The sequence below is a fragment of the Fulmarus glacialis genome, unplaced genomic scaffold, assembly GCF_000690835.1.
Source record: "Fulmarus glacialis isolate BGI_N327 unplaced genomic scaffold, ASM69083v1 scaffold29031, whole genome shotgun sequence".
Taxonomy (NCBI): Eukaryota; Metazoa; Chordata; class Aves; order Procellariiformes; family Procellariidae; genus Fulmarus; species Fulmarus glacialis.
The window spans coordinates 15,024-33,060 of NW_009191364.1; the positions used below are offsets into that span (position 1 = coordinate 15,024).

The 18,037-nt window shown below is 49.6% G+C and overlaps 1 protein-coding gene across 1 annotated transcript in view; it reads right to left on the minus strand.

Moving 5' to 3' along the window:
• Positions 1-17,963, minus strand: part of CSNK2A2 (casein kinase 2, alpha prime polypeptide) — a gene marked incomplete at its 5' end in the record, with an annotated part of 25,187 nt that extends 7,224 nt beyond the window's left edge. The window contains 3 exons of the mRNA XM_009586676.1: positions 5,901-5,951; positions 6,780-6,881; positions 17,852-17,963. Of these exons, the coding sequence (XP_009584971.1) occupies positions 5,901-5,951; positions 6,780-6,881; positions 17,852-17,963 (265 nt within the window). The remainder of the gene's footprint in view (positions 1-5,900; positions 5,952-6,779; positions 6,882-17,851) is intronic.
• Between the last annotated feature and the right edge of the window lie 74 nt (positions 17,964-18,037).

The window sequence follows — 18,037 nt, forward strand, 5'->3', positions numbered from 1 at the left end:
ATGCTGGAGTTGGCACAGATGATCTTGATTCTCTGTTCACATGCAAAGTCATCACGGTGACTTGACAACATAGATAACAGCATTCAGAGCAGGCAGGCTGGGAACACACAGGCAAGGCTTCCAAGTGCTCAAGGTGGGGCAGGGAGAGGAAAACATTAACCTAAAGGAGCATGGGCTAGAGACAGCCTCATAGCCGCAGAGGCTCCCCTCTATCCCAGGATAAAAGCTAATGCAACTCAACAGCACAGAAATGCTTGTGGGGCCAAGGAGAGCACAGCTCAGAGTTTCAGGGAGGTACTTGTTGCCAGCACACATTCACCACCCTCCTCTCCTCTGTGTCCTGCGGCTACTCATGCGGAAATGACAAAGATCCAGGGTGCACTTTAACCTGCACCATGCCACCAGCACTGTCACCGGAGAACTCATCATCCTGCTGCTCCCACGCCAGGTCACAACTGGCCCTGAATTTGCCTTCTGCTCTATATCTGTCATTGGCAGCAGTGCCAGCCCAACCCCATAGGGCTGTGCTCTCATCCAGGGGAAGCAAGGCGAGACGCCAGGGCAGGGCAAGGAAGGACATTCACAGGGCAGCAGTAGGACCAGACCCCTCTGCCCTTTCTAACAAACAAGGATCACCTCACAGCTCAGTGAAATCACCGACTGCATCAGCACTGGAGCCAGCTGCCTATCACAGACACCACTTGGCAGCTTCAGGAAAAATCTCAGAGACGGATTGAAATTCACATTCCAAGAAAGCAGCTCTGGCCCCAGATCCCCTCCAGGCCTGTGCCGAGATCCTCAGGATCCTGCCTTACTTATGGCCAGCTCCAAACAGCTCCACCGCCCCCAATAATGCTCTGGCAAATCATTTGACAACATACAAGTGTCACTTACACATGCAGAGCTTTAACAGCCTCCAGGACACAAGCTGCACTGTATTCTCATGAGCTGGGATGATTCCTAAGGCAACTCACTGAAGCAGACAAGTGAGCAGGGAGCAAAAAAGACACAGCCACAAGCTACAGCAGGGATAGATTTCCTGAATCTGTTGCGCACAGCTCTGATATACGACCCAGGGCCAGCAGAGGACAGCTGAGCCCTTCCAGGAGTTTGTCTAAATGGCTTGCTTAGGTAACAAACACTTTGCGGTGAGAGAGATGATTCCCAGAAAGACATGTTTTAAGCATCTGTTCAACTTCGCCTGGCAACATCAATGCACCTGGGGAAGGAGGAGGGCAGTGGCAGAACCAAGGCTAGATCCCATTTTCCCCATTCCCTGGCTCCTCTGCCTCTCGCTGCCCATAAGCAGGGAGGGGATGGAAGGGAGGTCACCGATGCCTTTCTTCTCAGGCCCATGATGCTGTTGGTTCTCTGACTCATAGCCTTCAGCAGAGGCAACCATTGGGCAACCAGCTTTCAACAGACTTCCCTAGTAGAGCTGCCTGTGAAACCCAGCACCTCTGACCCTCTCGCTGTGCCAAGGCCAACAGCGTGGCTAGCAGTGCCCAGGCTCTGCTTGCTGCGGGGAACAGTCCCTGCAAGAGCGTGCTCAGTCCCACTGCAGGCAGCCAGTGAACACAGAAAGCTTTGAAGGACAGAGCCAAGGTTTCCACTGCAAGTGGGTCCCACACAGCAGCTGCCCCAAGAAGGCTTTGATAGCGGGCTCCAAATCCCCTTTGCCCAGCCTAGCAGGGGAGGGTAGACACCTCCCTTGAAGACATGTCCCATGCTCTGCTCTTACAGCTGGCTCTCTGGAGTAAAACTATCAGAAACATCACGGTGGGGATCACTCAGACCCAGCTCAAACATCTGCTCAGCTAGTTGCCAGTGCTCAGGATCACACAAGGCCTCGGAGACCTGGGCTGATCTTTCCCCATACAGAGCACAAGGAAAGGCCAAACTCACCCACCGGCAGCCTCCACCCCGCTCCAGCTTTCGGTGATATTTTGGCACACATCACGTAACCAATCGTAAACTAATCCCATTAGTGCCCAAGGAGGCACAGACATGCTTCCTCTCTCCACGGGGCTGACAGGAGTTAAACGCTTATTCTTCTCCCTTGAGTGAGCAACATAGCTGGCTACGTGCAGGAAGCAGCATCTGCAAAGCAACAGGGTGGCTGCGAGGAGCTGTCGGAGGAGAGAGGCACTGCTTTGGGGTGCACGGCAGGCAGCAGCAAAAGAAAAGGAAACAGATCCCAAAGCATCCCAGCCTCGGCAGCCATGCAAGGGAAGAGAATCTTTCATACTTCTGCATCGCCTATGCAGGGCAACAACTATTTTTTAAACTAACCTTGGATATACAAGGATAAAACACAGGCACGCATTTCCCTCACAGCAACTTAGCCTGAAAATTCACCGAGGTGCACGCAAAGTGGAAGATTTGACTCAAAAGCCCTCTGTCCGCACAACTCCAACAGGCTGAACATCCTGAAGCAACCTTTCATCGCTCACCTTTCTTGCCCATCTCCTCTTCTTCAGCTGCAAACCTGCTATTGTGTTTTAAGAACAAAATAGCAAACTCAATGCAGCACTGCTCCTGGAGACCTGGCTCTGCCCCCTTCTTTCCTGAGGGATTTGCCTCTTCGGGGCAATGAAAGGCACAGTACCAGGTACGCTCACGGGCTACACAAAATATGTGACAGCTGGCAGTGGTTGAGGGACAGGCGCCTCATTTGTAGTTTGAAGCCAATTAGCAAAAGACATTTAATTTCACTGATGGTTACTCAATTGACTGCATGGCTCTGCAGCACAGCTATCATTTAAGGCAGATGACTGTGGGTAGCTCGAGTGCTTACAGATGACAAGTAATACAGCAGGTCTGAAGAGAAACACTAGCCTCATACACAAGCTGCCATCCTCACAGAGCAGAATGCGCATTTAGTCTAGTTCCAACTCATCATCTCTGCAAGTACAGAGCCGTCACTTTCAGCCAGGTAATTTAAGAAAATGTAATCAGCTCTAGGGAGTCTCCTCCTAAGTCTCCTGTTTATACCATCATTTAAAAATAGGCAAACCATGTGGAATACAAACTTGCGCTTCTGATCCAAAATCGTCCACAACCATGGCTTAGGCCCCACAGAACTGCAGCTTCTGCCCATGCACAGAAAGCTGAGGAAACCCAGCAGCCATTTTCATGAGTGCATGGACATGAATAGCGTCCTGCCATTTGGATGGGCAAAGGGGTGAAAGTATTAACATTAAGCAAAAAAAAATAATGTTGAAGGAAAGAAACTGCCAGAAAGGAGAAAACTGAGGAGACATCCAAGCTTGTGAGCAACTATTGCCAACAGGACAGAGAAGAATGCAATCCTGTAAAGTGGTCAGAAACCACCTGCTGTACACAAGCTGCCCTGGGAACTCCCTCACACACCCTGAAGGTGATTTGCCAGTGAGATGCATGGTACTGCATCGGCACTGCTGAATCCAGAAGTCAATGCAGAGATGCGCAGAACAGCAGCAGCCACCTCAAAACAAAGAGAAGAGGTCCCCGTCACCAGGATTAGCTCATGTGGCACTTAACTCCAGCTTGGGGAGATCAGGACTGTGTAGCAGAGGGGACAATGACTGTGTGCTCTCCAACTGCTTCATGTATAAAGGTATAGGGCAAGCCAAGACCTCCAACACAAGTGTTCTCATCTACTCTGTGCACTTTCTGCTTGGCAAGGGCACTTCAGAGCAAAGGAGGAGACAGCTTGGGATCCTCTGTATAGAAGATATCCACAGGTATCCACCTGTGAGTAGCAGCAGCTCTGTAATCTGCCAGTCAGCTGCGGCCCCAGGAACCTACCCAAACAGGCAGCAGAGCTTGTGGGAGTGTAGCTCAGATAACCCACACGCCCCATACGTAGCTAGTGAAATTCAGGTTACAAATAAGCTCTGAACACGAACAGCCATACTGCATGCCCTGGGGGACATGCTTGCATTCCCAAGACAAGTTATTCCTGCCTTGTACCAATCAGCATCAAAAGCATCAATACTTTCTGTCTTGGACTTGTACAGCTGTGAATCTGGACTTCCTCGAGGAGCCAGGCTTTCTCCTGGGAGCCTAGAAATGATCTGCTGCAAACTCGTATCGTTGTTTCTAATGCAACAGCCAGAGGTGAGCATGGTTACTTCTGCTGCGGCCAGACCAATGTTGCCTTACTGGCTGCAACAGTGCCTGCGATGGCTCTCAGCATGGCTGGGACAGCTGACCTACCACGTACTCCAAGCCGTGCATTTTTCAGTTAAGAGTCCCTATTGGCCACCAGCCTCAAGTTACTACTTAACACTTCACTTTGTGAACATATTTCAGTTACTGGGTGATATCTTTGGTCATTTTTTCCTCTAAGGACACAACAGAATAATGTAATCACATTTTGACTAGGGGACACACAAAATGATCCTCAGCAAGGTGTGCCACTGCCCTAGCAATCTATTTTATCTCAAGCCATATATTAAAAGGAAAAATTTTTAAAAAAAGGAAAAAATCTCTAAATAGAAAGTTAAAAACTTCCAGGATCAGCCTTATGAAGAGTTCCTGGGTCATGAGGAGAAGCACAGCGGCACATTCCCAACATACACGTGGCACTGGAACAGCCTAGCTGATGTCAATGAAGCCCAGACAAACCAAGCCTGCTTTAATTAGCCCTGAAAGGTCACCACATAGCACTCCTCTCATGGCTGTTTACTTGATGGAGGCAACACTCATCTCCCCGCCCAGAGCTGTCAGGGCAGACGCTGCTGCAAGTTACTATTATTCTACTCTCTGCAGTAAGTCTCTACATGAGATTAAATAGCCCTAAGACTACCACCGCCAGCATGGCTGCAGCTCTGGCTATGCCCAGGGTCCTACCCAGCAGGATTCAGGCTTGCCAGACCAACCCCAGAGGGATAGAAACGATGTGCGCTGTCCTGCTGCCTCGCGAGCAGGGCTGCGGGTGAGACAGTCCGTGGGCCAGCTGACAAGCTGCCTCCTTTCCACCAACACCAACCCAGGGTCCTTCTCTGGGTGTTCGGTGTATCTGCTGAAGCTGCATACTACAAAGTGTGTACCTACATAATGCTCTGGCACAGACAGGAAGAAAAAAGCCCATCCCATTAACATGGAACGAAAGAGACCTCTGAACAGTGCAGGAGGGGATGACTGCTGGCTTTCTAATGGCAACTGCTCAATTAATTCTCCACCACTGACTTAATGACTTAGGATAAAGATTCACATGGGGGAAGCAAAGATACCATTAAAGTAGGTGTGGTTGCTAATTATATATCCCTTTTGTGTATCAGCTTGCTGCTGCCAGCCAGAAGCATTTCAGTAGCACAGGCAGTCATAGCTATACTCGGACAGAAGGACCCCCGTTTCGGGAAGGAGTAATACCACTCGGAGCTCCCCAGAAATCAGAAGAGCCAGGGAATACGCTGCAGCCTCAAACAAGCAGAAGAACTCTTAAGATGTATTCAAGACTGCTCAGTCCCCCACTACCAGGCCCACCGACAGTGCAAAATGTGCTCTCCAGCCTCTGCTACACCACAGTCCCCAGGTCTGAAGGATTCCAGCACAAATCAGTGTCACCTGCTCCATCAACTGCACTGCTGTATATAGAGCATCACAGCACAGGGATTAACTTGGGCTGAATATATAGCACAGCAGTAATTACTAAATTGAGAGGGGGGTAAGAATATCTAACCTGTTGAAATTACTCCTCAAAGTTGGGAGGAGATTCACCACACAAGCTTTTTATTCCTTCTCATCTAGAGCCTATTTACAGGTTTCTCATTTACACGGGGAAAGGAAGGTGAAGCTGGTATAGGTGAAAAATTCCAAACTCTCCCCACAGCTCTCGAGGAGCATCTGACAACCCAAGATCACAGCACTCTTAACAAAAATGGGAAGCCTCCCTCCTCCACACTCAGACTCACCTTAAAATCTGTGTTATTGATGTACTCAAACACCAGAGCAGGGGTCTTTGACTGCAAGAGAGAGAGAGTCATGGTTTAAAAGACCCTCTTGACCTGCGAAAGCTTATGCTTCCTGCTCAACCCTCACTGCGGAGAGCGGGCGGGAGCAGGACAGCAAGAGAAACGCAGCCCTGCTGCCGCAGCAGCCAGAAGCAAGCTCCGCTTATACTCCACGCAGCAAGCACCAACACGGCATTTTGGCCAGTGCTGCTCCTCCCCATGCCACGGAGCAGAGACAGCACTGGGCAAGGCAAAAGATGTCACCAGGGGCTAAGCCCTCGCATCCCATCGCAGGAGGAAGGTCAGCCAGGATTGCCAATTCTACAGCAGCATCATTTCCTCTCCGTGGCTGCCAGCAGGCTGGGACTCACAGACCTCAGCCAGCTGCTAGTCAGAGAAAACTTGCCCGGAATGGGGTAATTGTGGCAATGCAGAGAGCAGGACAGCAACCAGAAGGATGCAAAGTGCTTAATATCCAATTGCCCTGGCAGATACTTATGTTCCAGATGCCACACAGAAGCTGGAAGGCTACAGGCTCTGCTCTGTTACGGAAGATTTGTACGGCTACAAAACTTATCTCCCATCAGTCATGGGAAATTCAGAGAAGACACAGAAGGGGTGTAAAAGAGTCTGGGGAACATGGAGAGGAACATGAGCTCACCCAAACCAGCCCACCTCAGGAGACCCTAATGAGCTGGATGCCACTCGTCCCTGGCTGGCACGAAGGCACGGGCACCTAACCCGAGCTGAGAGCAGAAGTCATGCGGCAGTGCCTGCCCCGTGCCTGCAGCCGGTGGGAAGGCAAGCCCACCACACACACCGTGACACACAGGTACCTACCACCGGATCCTTGACAGTGTCAATCAGATTAATGATGTTGGTGCCACCACGTAGATTCTCCAGAATCTTAACCTCGCGTTTTATCTTCTTTTTCTTCACTGGCTTAAATAGACAAAAGAAATTAGAAGTGAGAGTCCTTTCGGAAATGAACACTGATTTCTGCTACCAATTGTCACTGGATCACATCACCTCCTCTCCTCTCTCTGCTCCACCCTCACAAGGGAACATTTTTAGCTTCAAAGAGGAGACAGACACCTTGCATAAACTAGGATTTCCCCTCTCATCAGTGAAAGCTTTCCACTCATCAGGGGAAAAATCAAACCACTCCAGACAAATGCAATTGTGACTCCAGTAACTGTAGTTAAAAGCACCTTGGACTGTTAGTGGAAATCTCAGCACACTCATTCTACGTTACGCATTTAGAGCCACAGGACAAGTATGGTGGACCTCATATCTCAGCTTTTGTTTACCAGCACAAACCAGTTTTTTACTCCTTAATCCCCACCCATTTCCCCACAAGTACTTTAATCCAATGAAATGACGACCTCAGAGTCTCCAACACCAAGATTTCTAGTAAGCTCAGACACTGCTATGCCTAACTATGTGCGTGCATCTTTCGCAACCACCCCAAGAGCATAGACCCAACTGCACAGCATGGCATCGCATCCATATACCATGATTATTTTTAAAGCCTACAGACATTTTAAACAGCTTTTGACTCCTCCTTGAATCTGCGCAGTCTCAGGAACTCCCTTTGCAAAGTAAGCTTTTCTCTGGATATTGCCCTGCAGAAAGTGACAAAGAACAGCTGTTCCCAAGGCAGGGGCTTGGAGGTTGGATTAGCTCTTACACTCTGCTGATCCAGCGGTTCACTTCAACGCAACTGAACGACCATTTCTGTAACTCATCCACTCCCAGGACAACTCTAGCTCTGTGCCTGCTTGAAAGGAAAGGCAGCTTAGAGTAGCTAAGAGGTGAGACTTTTTAAATGATCCTTGGCTAGTGACTGGTGTGGGCATCACCAGCTGCGAGTCACTGAGTATAGCTTCATTGAAGGGCTGGAACATCCCCTCCTGCACCACCAGAACCATTGCAGAGAGATGCAGAGACATCTTGCAGGGATTCGTAAAGCCCTTGCCCTGTCTGTGAGGTTTGCTGATAAAAACACTCCTCTCCAGACATTCAGCTTTCTAAAACATTCACCATCCTGAACAGTCTGGTTTGTGAGGAGGGGAGTAATGGGGAATGTCAGAGAGGTACGAGGCACCTTACCAAAGTGACAGACATTATCAGACGTCTACGTGAAGGACAAGGAGCCACAAGAGCTCAACAGCTTGTGCTCGCCGCCTCGCCTCTGCTGCAGCCTCCCACTTTGATGATGGCTGCAGAGTGCCGATGGGGCAACTCACACTCCCATTAGAGGCGAATCCAAGGCAGTCCCTGGTTTCAGACCCCTCACAAGAATGTATGAGCAAACAGGAGAGGAGAAGGAATAGAAGCTTTTTATATAGTGGGAAAATATGGTGTTTATATAAGTGATAAAATATGCTGTCTTTCTAGGCTCTTCAGGTGGCTGAAACCTTCAGATTCCAATCCTGCCCTTCTCCTCTTCCAAGTTAAAAGGCAGGAGCTAGACTTTCAAGCCAAAAGATTAGAATCTCAGCCTGAAGCAAAGTGCCAAAAATAACACCGATGCCGGCACAGGGAGCATCAGCACTTCATAAAGCCACTGTGGAAAACGGCAGCAAGGCCACCGCAGCTGTCAGCCAGAGCTGGAGCGACTCGGGGCAGGGTTTGCTGCGGAGGGGCGACCAACAGCCCCAGGGCAGTACCCGAGTGGAGCCGGTGGGAGGTCGGACAGACAGGGAGAAGCAGCCAGAGCACAGGGACCAGCAGAAGCGAGGGCTACGTTTCTGAACCTGAGAGGAAGATGCTTCACTAGGGACTAATTTCATTTATGTCAGCATGGGGACAGACACCACCTTTGCGTTGCCCACATGCACTGATCTTACCAGAAGGCCACAATGGAATTAGAGGATGTAATTCGGTTACTCTGCTCGTCCAGTGAGGCAGATGCACACACAAGCTGTTTTTCAAGGAACTTCAAAACAGGGAGTTGAGCCACTGCCATGCTGAAGGCACTCGCTGAATGGCCTGGCTACCGACAGACATGCATCACATCTCTGCTGCCACATGTGCACTTGATCGGGAGCTGAAACAGTGCCTGAACGCAGCCAAGAGGACCCAAAGCCCACTTTGAAATACCTTTTCCTTTGTACTGCAAAAGGGCCTTTTGCATCAGCTAGGTAAGGGAAGATATCCCTCCGAGATTTCTATTTCTCCTTCCACAGCAACCACCACTGCCACTGGGGCAGAAGATGTTGTCTTCCAGTCACTTCCACACGTTCCCACCTTTTTCAGGATGGGAAAATGATGCCCTGTGTGATCTCTACCAGAAATCTACCCCTACCCACAACACACTTATTAAAAGACATGAGCAGACAGAATCAGTGACTTTCGGAAAAAAGTAGAGAAGAAGGTTGGTCTTTTTTTAATGAAATGACTGCAGATAACCGCCAACAGCAGAATCTCCGACATCACCGAGGGAAGACACTCCAGCGAACACTGTCTCAGCAAGAGAGAGAGTTAAAAGCCGCTTGCTGTTTGCATGTTTTCCTGTTAAGCTGCAGTAGCGCTGAGCTCAGGCCAGGCTCTCCGCACATGGCTACACTACCTCCACGTCAGCTGTGAGCCGGGGCAAGGGCCCTGCAAGCCTCTGGGCAGGGTGGGGGTACTGGAAGCCCTGCTCATGCAGGGTCGTAAGCAGTGCATCGTCAGAGTGCTCTCCCCACCTGCGGCCAGTGGTCAGGACAGGGTTTTCCACCACTATGTAAATAGGTATGAGGCAGGGAGAAATGCCACAGGCTGAAGTAATGTTGTCTTAGAGGAAAAGCTATTGCCTGGAAGTTTCCTCAGAGAGCAATGCAGGGGAATGGAGGATTTCCCCATTTCAGATTTGCAGGAAAAAACAGTGGTGACTGCTGGCCTCCACCCCACCCTGCACAGCTTTCACCTTACCAGCCTACCCAGCCACGTGCCAGCTCCTACCCACACGCTGTCCCACACCATTGCTCCAGTCACAACTGCAAATGCCATCCACTACCCAAGAGCACATCACTGGAGCTCAGTTTTTGCCCCGTAACTGATTCCAAGCCCAGGCTCTTGCATCTGGCAAGTCAAACACCTTAGTGGAAACCACTCCAGCACAGGGCCAGTACTGCACTGGAGCTAACTGGTCACAACAACAGAAACTCTGCTGACTTCCCTCCTTTCCCCACACCCCAGTACTGCTGAAACCACAAGCAATCAGCAGCATATCCTCCAAGCACCAGGATTAAGTCTGGGTTGCTACAACTGTCTCTCAGAGTCACCCGATCTGTTTCTCCAAGGATGTTGACTCCAAACACACATGGATTAAATGTGAACTAACTGAAGCTATTATGGCCTCCAACCATCTGCCTCTCCCAGCAGGGACAGCTTCTAAAACACCAGCCCTTGCAGCCAGAGTATTTTAACCATACTCCTTTAAGGCTATTTTATTAAACCAGGCTATGAACAGCAGCATTTCAGGTTGTGTTCCCTAAACGGCTCAGTCCCCCTACCCTGGGAGGGAGATTTCCAGCAGAGGAATGGAGCAGGCACCTAGACAAAATTAACTGCTCACAAGTTTGATCCGGCTGTGTTTGCAAGGCAACGTTTTATACAGGTGCAGACTCCCAACTCCATCTGTTCCCACGGCAGAGGCATTTCAAAGCTTTCCTCCATGCTGGGGTTCTCCAGTGACCAGTATGAGTCAAACCCTTACTGCAGCCTTTCCCTCCGAGACAGGCTCCAACAGAGTCCCTCTGCTCTATGCAAACACCTATTTCCATGAAATCTGTAAAAACTTGACAGCTTGGAGACTTCTGTCGCATTTGGTTGAAATTGGCCAACCAGTGCAAAAACTACTGGGGGGGAGGAGGGGGAGAAACGCTGACAGACAGCAGGATTGCATAAGGCTCGTTTCCATAGGAAACCAGGCTAAAAGACATGTCTCAGTTTAACCGTGTCTACACTGGGAGGGGCTTAATTACTTCAGCTGCAGCAGTACCCTTAGAACAACATGACTGTCTAGCACAAGCCAGTTTTCCTGTTTCCCAGGAAATTGCCTCCTTCCTCAGGCAAACTGGAAGTGAGGTGGCTATAGACGGTGCAGAAAAAACATGCAGTTCACGTCTGTCGACTACACTGAGCGCCCAGAGCAGAGGGACAAGGTGACCTCCAGCCACAAGAGGATGGTCTCTGCTGGACCCGGCAGCTCTCACTTGGCTGTCCCCAGCTGGCCACCGTTTGCTGCAGGTTTCCCACCCTACCAGCCAAAAGGATCCCACGAGGGTGCTTCAATCCACTTGAAAGTCAGGCAGAAGAGGCAGTGACAGTTGCCAGTGCTATCCCAACTGCCTTTGCCCAAAGGCTGGGGAGCATCGCGCAATGCCATTCCTTTGCAGAGGTGAGAAATGGCATGCGATTAAGTAGTTGCTTTGCAGTCAGGTAGATGCAGAAGAAAACACCTCTCTGACCGAGAGATCAGATCCTGGGTCATTTTCCATGAGATCATGTAAACTTGCAAGCAGGGAAGGAGTCCAGCTGCAGCAAACACCAGCTGGGAGAATTAACATTGTCTGCTAAAATAAACGTTTAAATACAAGGCTGCAACCATCACTTCCTGTCTTGAACAAATAAATGGCTGCCTGGTTAATCATCTTTTTTGCTTGGTTTCTAAAGCAAATGGAGTACACTCTTCTGTCAGATGCTTCAGTTCCAGCCTTCCCCAACAACCTGGGGACCCACTGCTTGAATTCAAGCAAAAAGAGAAAATAGATTCGTTATCCAAAGTTTTCTGCGCATTTCCACACCAAGAAAGAAAAGTAGTGACCAGGAAGGCATGTGAAATATGAGTTAAATCCAAAGCATAAAAATCATTTTACATTAGCCAAAAGCAGGCAGCCAGGCAGCGCACACACACTGCCAGCTGAGGAGCGCACGTGCTGCTCTGAAGGAGTCACAGAAGGTGCTGGGTTTTGCCCAGCAGGGCAAAAAGAACTGGGGTTAGCGCAGCAGGGGAGAAGGTTTAGCAGTCAAAAGATACACATCTATGAGAAACTGAAGTCATTTATTCCACCACCCTGTAAAGAAAAAGATCTATTCTTTGCTCACCAAACCTGAATAGCCTGGAAACACCACGATGCTTCCAGTAAACGAGCAGGGAAATCTCAACACACAATGTCCAGGACCAGCAAAAGGCTCGAGCAGCATCCTTATGACAGGCTTTAGACATTTAAAAGCTGGCACTAGAAGCTCATTGGTCTCTAGCAAGTTTTATCAAAAGGATCACAATAGTCGGCCTATAAAGCCTGATGCCAATTGCTCAATAGGAAAACTGGCTTCAGAGCAGCAGTGCTTATTTTGCCAGACATCAGCTGGGAAACCAAATAATCGTATTCAAAAGAGCTACAAAATCAAGGAGCCCATTTGTGTTAATATTGTGTCGGTTGTTTCATCTTACAACTTCCATTATTGGAATTCAAACTTCCCCGAACTGCTCTTGAATTTTAGAAAAGAGGGTAAAAAAACCTACCCTGAACTACTAAAGCACTTTTGCTTTTTTATTTAAGTTCGGTAGAATATACCGGCATGTGTTTTGAGGGCAGTGCTGTTCTTTCCTTCAGAATGCCTTTCCTCCCCGCTACAACATCCCAAAACAGCCCTCCTGGGGCTTCAGGACTGCCCATGATGCATCAAGACTTCTGCAGCCAACTAAAAGGGAGACACAGAAGGACCAAGCCCCGATCCTCACCAGCACTATTACAAGGGATGAGAATCATTAATTCAGGCTCTGCCCTAGGCCACTGCGAACAGACACAGCGCCGTAACTCACCCTCCTCCTCGCAGAAGCCGCAGCTTCGCAGCTCACCAGTTCCTTGGTGCTAGAACACCACTGCGAGAGTTACCAGCTGCATCTCCAAGCCTCTGAGACACACCCGGTACCGTCTCAGTTGGCCTCAGCTCCAAACAAGGCTGGACTCCAGCAGCCAACTGTGCCAAGCTCAGTGTGGGCAACTGGTGTTTAAAAGAGAAGAGCTGTGTACCCGACACAAGACTGCCAGAGGAGGAAGCAGGCCAGGGAGAGCTGATTCAGTGCACGCAAACACAGGAGGAGCAAGAGACACAGATAGCTACTAGGAGCAGGGATTGAACGGCTTTGGTGGAAGGTCACTGATGCAGTCAAAAGCTCCAGCCTGAGGGACCAACATCATCCAATCCTATTTCCCTGTGCAATCCCTTCTGCACACCAGCACGGGAGTCATTTCAGCCCCCATCTAGAACATGCTGATGTATGTGGGCTCCAAAGCTTTTAGAGATAGAAGAAAATTTACCAGAGCCACAGGGCTACCTCCCCCAAATGGTTCTCTAGCTACTAGAGCGATAATTTGAGTTCAACACTGGAAGGACCTTGCAGCAGTGCCTGGTATGAGCAGCAGCTCTGGAGGGTTCACACAGCCCAAAAGGGGGAACAGGGGAAAAACAAAGCCAAACAAACAAGAATGCACTTGTGAAACCACGTACATGGTTGAAAGTTCCAGTTCATGGACTCAGCACAGAGGGACAAAAGCCACCAAAGGAGAAAGGGGCTATTTCATCACTGCTGCAGAACCTCTATTTCACTGGTTCCTCTCCTTATAACCGCATTCTTCCCCTAACCTCTGCCTGCGTGTTGTGCCTATGCAGGTAGTAACCATACAAGGAGACAAAACGGTCTCTTTATGTGATGGGTTTAATGCTTTGCAGGCAAGTAGAGTGTACATAGACAAACACATAGTGCATCAAGAAAACGTGAAGACTCCTGCACAGAGCTGACAATATGGATGCTCTAATCTCCGCCTTGAGCGGACACTCAGATGGCGGTAATCAGTACAAGAGAACCGTGAAGGACGCTGTGGTACAGCTGAAGCTCACCAACAGCCATAACTGTAGGTAACTTTAACAGCCGCATTCTCGCCACAAAGAATCACCCGCAAAAGTTAGAAGCAATGTGGAAAGTTTATCTTTGGCTTTTAGAGTGGCAACTTGCAATGCTGTTCATATCCCCCAGGAACACTGTTACCCCAGAACGGAGGATTCACTTTAAGGTGCACGAGGAAACTGGCAGACACTTTGGAGCTGCATTAGCAGAAAAGCAAAATGAAAAGTTCATCAAATCTGCACAAAGATTGCAGACTGACCACCTCAGCAGTCCACCAAAAATCTAAATCTATGTGGTTAGATATGAAAGAGCAGAGCTGTGCCTTAGACACCTGCATTGGATGTAGACGATACATGACTCACTGGAAACAAAGATGTCTTAAACTTCCTTTGTACATGCCAAGGAATGTCAGACCTCATCCTGGGAGTCAAACCTTAGCATCAAATTTAAGCAAGACACAAAAGCACATACAGGACCTGTTCACACATTCCCTCTTCCTGGCTTGGCCTTCCCCTAAGCATGCAGGAAGCATGCCCACAGCTGTACCACAGCCAGCCAGATCAAAAAGCCCACAAGAGCCTCCTACATCAGCTAGGGACTGCAGGAGCACAGCTGCTGGCTAACTCCATGCCCTACTACCCGGGAGGGGTAGGAAGGTCACTACAGTGCAGAGTCCTTCACTACCTACCAAGATGACTTCAGCCCCGTGGCTTTTTTTGCTGAATCTTTGCTCCCTGAACAGGTTGAAAAGGTGGTGAGTTGCCCTCTGCCTCACTTCTCAAGATAAAAGCTTTTGGAGGACGCTTGGCAGGGGGTGTCTGTATGGCAAACTAGGGCTCCTGCCTTGCTGCTTTGCATACACTGTCCTACATGGCGCGTCCTGATGTCTTGCTGCAGTGGAGTGAGAAGCAACCTGCTTGCTTTGTGTGCCCTTTTAAAAAACAGAGCTGCAGAATTTTCCTGGAAAAAGTGACATTAAGAGCATTGTATTTGCAAAGAAAGGCACTTGACCCTGGAAATGGTAATGTTATAGTCATCTGCATGATCTTAATTCTGCTCCTTTGCTGACACATGTTATGACCACAACTAGTGGCATGAGCACATCCCATTTTATGCAGGATTATGCCTGGTCCGGCACTTGGGGTAGCAGAACAGAAAGGCAATGCTGGGTACTGGCCAGGGAAATGGGGCATCTTGCTTTATGCAAGCCCAAAAGGCCTGGGGCACTGTGATACCAATCAGAGCCATTAGCTCCCTGGCCTTCTCCAATGCTTAAGTCTTCATAGAGCACTTAAAGAAACAAGACAAGCAGCTGCCAGAAGAGGAAGAGCAGTTATCTCGTTCATGAAGCACTAGGCTAGGACCTATGTTCTAGTCTCAGCTTTGTTAAGGCTAAGGGACTTGCCCAAAGCCACACAGGAAATCTCTGTGGCTCAGTTCTGCATCACAGAAAGGGTGATAAAATTTCCTGACCTCTCTGGAGGAGGGTACAAGATGTTCAGGTAGCACAACACCAAAGAAGGGGAGAAAAAAAGACAGAGGAAATACTTGCTACATGCTAACTTGAGCTCAGTAAGGATAAGCTGCTTCAAAGAGCAAGGCTGGGAAGAGACACCAGTCACCTCCCATGAGGCTCAGATATTAAAACAGTGACTCTTGCTAAAAATCACTCTAACACATAACATAAATTGTCCTCTCAAAAAACCTTAAAGAGAAAGGAGCAACTGTGCTAAAAACCCGCATCCATCGCCCAGCAACAGTCTTCCCCATTGTCCCACCCCTACAGCCACAAAAAAACCTGAAGACTTTTGGTTGCGTTTCCCACCTCACAGGATCCAGCCTGAATTAGGAGGAACAGAGAGACCCAGCCTCTTTGCTAAGGCTCCACTGTAGATACATGTAATTACATTTGCAATTAAGTTTGAATCTAGCTACAGGAAACCAGAGGCACTTTCCACAGATCAGAGTGATGTTATTGCCACACTTCACAGGTTTTCATAACGTACACAACATGGTGCTCTGAAACTCACTTTTCACTGACCCACTTTCCACTGAGAAGAAAGTTCATCTTTATTTATCTGGACTTTCCGCTTTGCTCACTCGCAGTAATGCTGTCTGCATGTTAATGCAAGTGGGGGGAGCCAGGGGAACTGGTGGCAACACCGTCTGCTTCAAATCTGGGACAATCCAGTCCTCTGCTCGCGGGGCATTAAGGCAACACATTCAGGCCCCAAGGAGAAGGAGCACCCAGCTGCCCTCAGATGACTCTTGCCAGCTGACTCACAGTCCAATGCTGACAGGCTCCCTAGACATGACAGAGTTCAGCTGCCACAGGGAGAGGCACACCGCTCCAGGGGAGGCTCTTTAGGCTGGGAAGAGGCAAGGAGGAAGATTTCTGATGACTTTCCCTGCAGTCTCTTCTCAGTCTTATGGTGCCTTTCCATGTGGGACAAGACCTAAGGTCTCAACAAACAACAGCAGTCCTGAAGAGACCATCAGGGGCTCCAGAGCAGCATGCAGAAGTGCACAGTTTCCCCAGCCTAGCCACAACCCATCTTGCAGTAAAACCCAGCTCTGCACTGGCTACCTTTGACTACTCTCTCATAGCAAAAACTCCTGCCTGCCCCTACTTAAAAAAAAACAAAAACCAAAACCACATAAAGCATCCAAACGAGGGGGAGGCCCAAACAGCATGCCAGAGGAACTCAGCTCAGCGAGGGCACGTGAGCCTCACCACTCTGCCCTGACGTAAGGCTCAACCACAGGGGCTCTCCCGAATGGCTCACCTGGCCGCCACCTCGACCACAGCCAAAGCAGGGGTGTGCGTACCTCCTCCCAGAGGCAGACAGGAGATCACACCTTGCCTAGGAGCAGTGGCCGGACAAACCGTGACAAGTTCTCTGGGAAGGCAAGGAAGATCCCAAGGAAGCAGCCACAGTGAGCAAGTGGGGATATCAGCAAAGACAAAATGAGACAGCTAGCCACACTAGCAAATGCCTTAAGGCTACAGCCCTGCAGAGAGACCCACGTCCTAGGTAGCTGCTAGTCTTAGTGGCTGCAAGGGCAGATTAAGCTCAGACCCCGCTGCACGCTGTGGATCAATGTGTGCCCAAATTCTTAGAACACCCATGGCCAGACACCGGCTCCCACGTGCTCTTGGGGAACAAGTGACAGCCACAAGTGTCAGCCAACTCTAACCTTTCATTTCTGTTTTTTTAACACCTCTGTCTACCCCCAGATCACCAACACAGGTTGCTGCTAGGACAGTTACCACAGCTCTCTGTGAGCATGCTGCTTCAGCACCAAATGCTGTAAGGCATGCCCTGCAGCAGCTAACCCATGCATTCAGTCATCCCAAACTACAACCTGTTACTGCTGCACGAAGGGCCCCACAGCCCGACCCCACTAGGGCCAACACACCAGAAGACAGGTCACTGACATTGCCAAACTTCAGAACGTCTTTCAGTCTCCTCAAGCTTCCATGGTGTTTTTGGCCTGCCTGTGGTGAAGTTATTTTCCACGTAAGATCCTCTAAAGGACTGAATATAAAATTTTGCTTGCTTTTTTGACTGCTGAGCATCCCATAGCCTGGCTCTGAAAAGGCCACATGCCAGCTGTCTAGAGGTTAAACAGAAGGATTCCCCCCTCCAGGCTTCGCATTCCTGTTGACATGGCAGTCCCTGGGCTGTTTTAGACAGGCATTGCCAGATACGATTTACCAAATGCAGGCAGCACATGCAACACTGTTCAAATGTCAGGACTCACAGCTCTCCTCCTCCAGAGGAGCTCTCAGCCCAGAGCTATGCTGGACAGGAGACATCAAAACATCGCTACAGCAGGCAGGACACCAAATCCATTTCCAAACCCACCATCCCAACGTCCTTAACGAGAAAACAAGAGTTTTGGGGTGAAGGAGGAGATCCAACAGTCCTTTGGCCCTGCCCACTCAGCTCCTCTCCCCCTCGCTTCCAGCCACCACAAGCCCCTACACCATCAATGGGACACTCACCTTGAGGATCTTCACGACGACCCTCTCGTTGTTGGTGATGTTGATGGCCTCGAAGACCTCGCTGTACTTCCCTCGCCCGAGCTTGCGAACCAGCTGGTAGTCGTCCTGATTGCTGCGGGCACCAAGAGGAGAGAGGAGGAGGAGGGGAGGAGAGAATAACTGACAGGGCAGCAGGCCGGGGGGGGG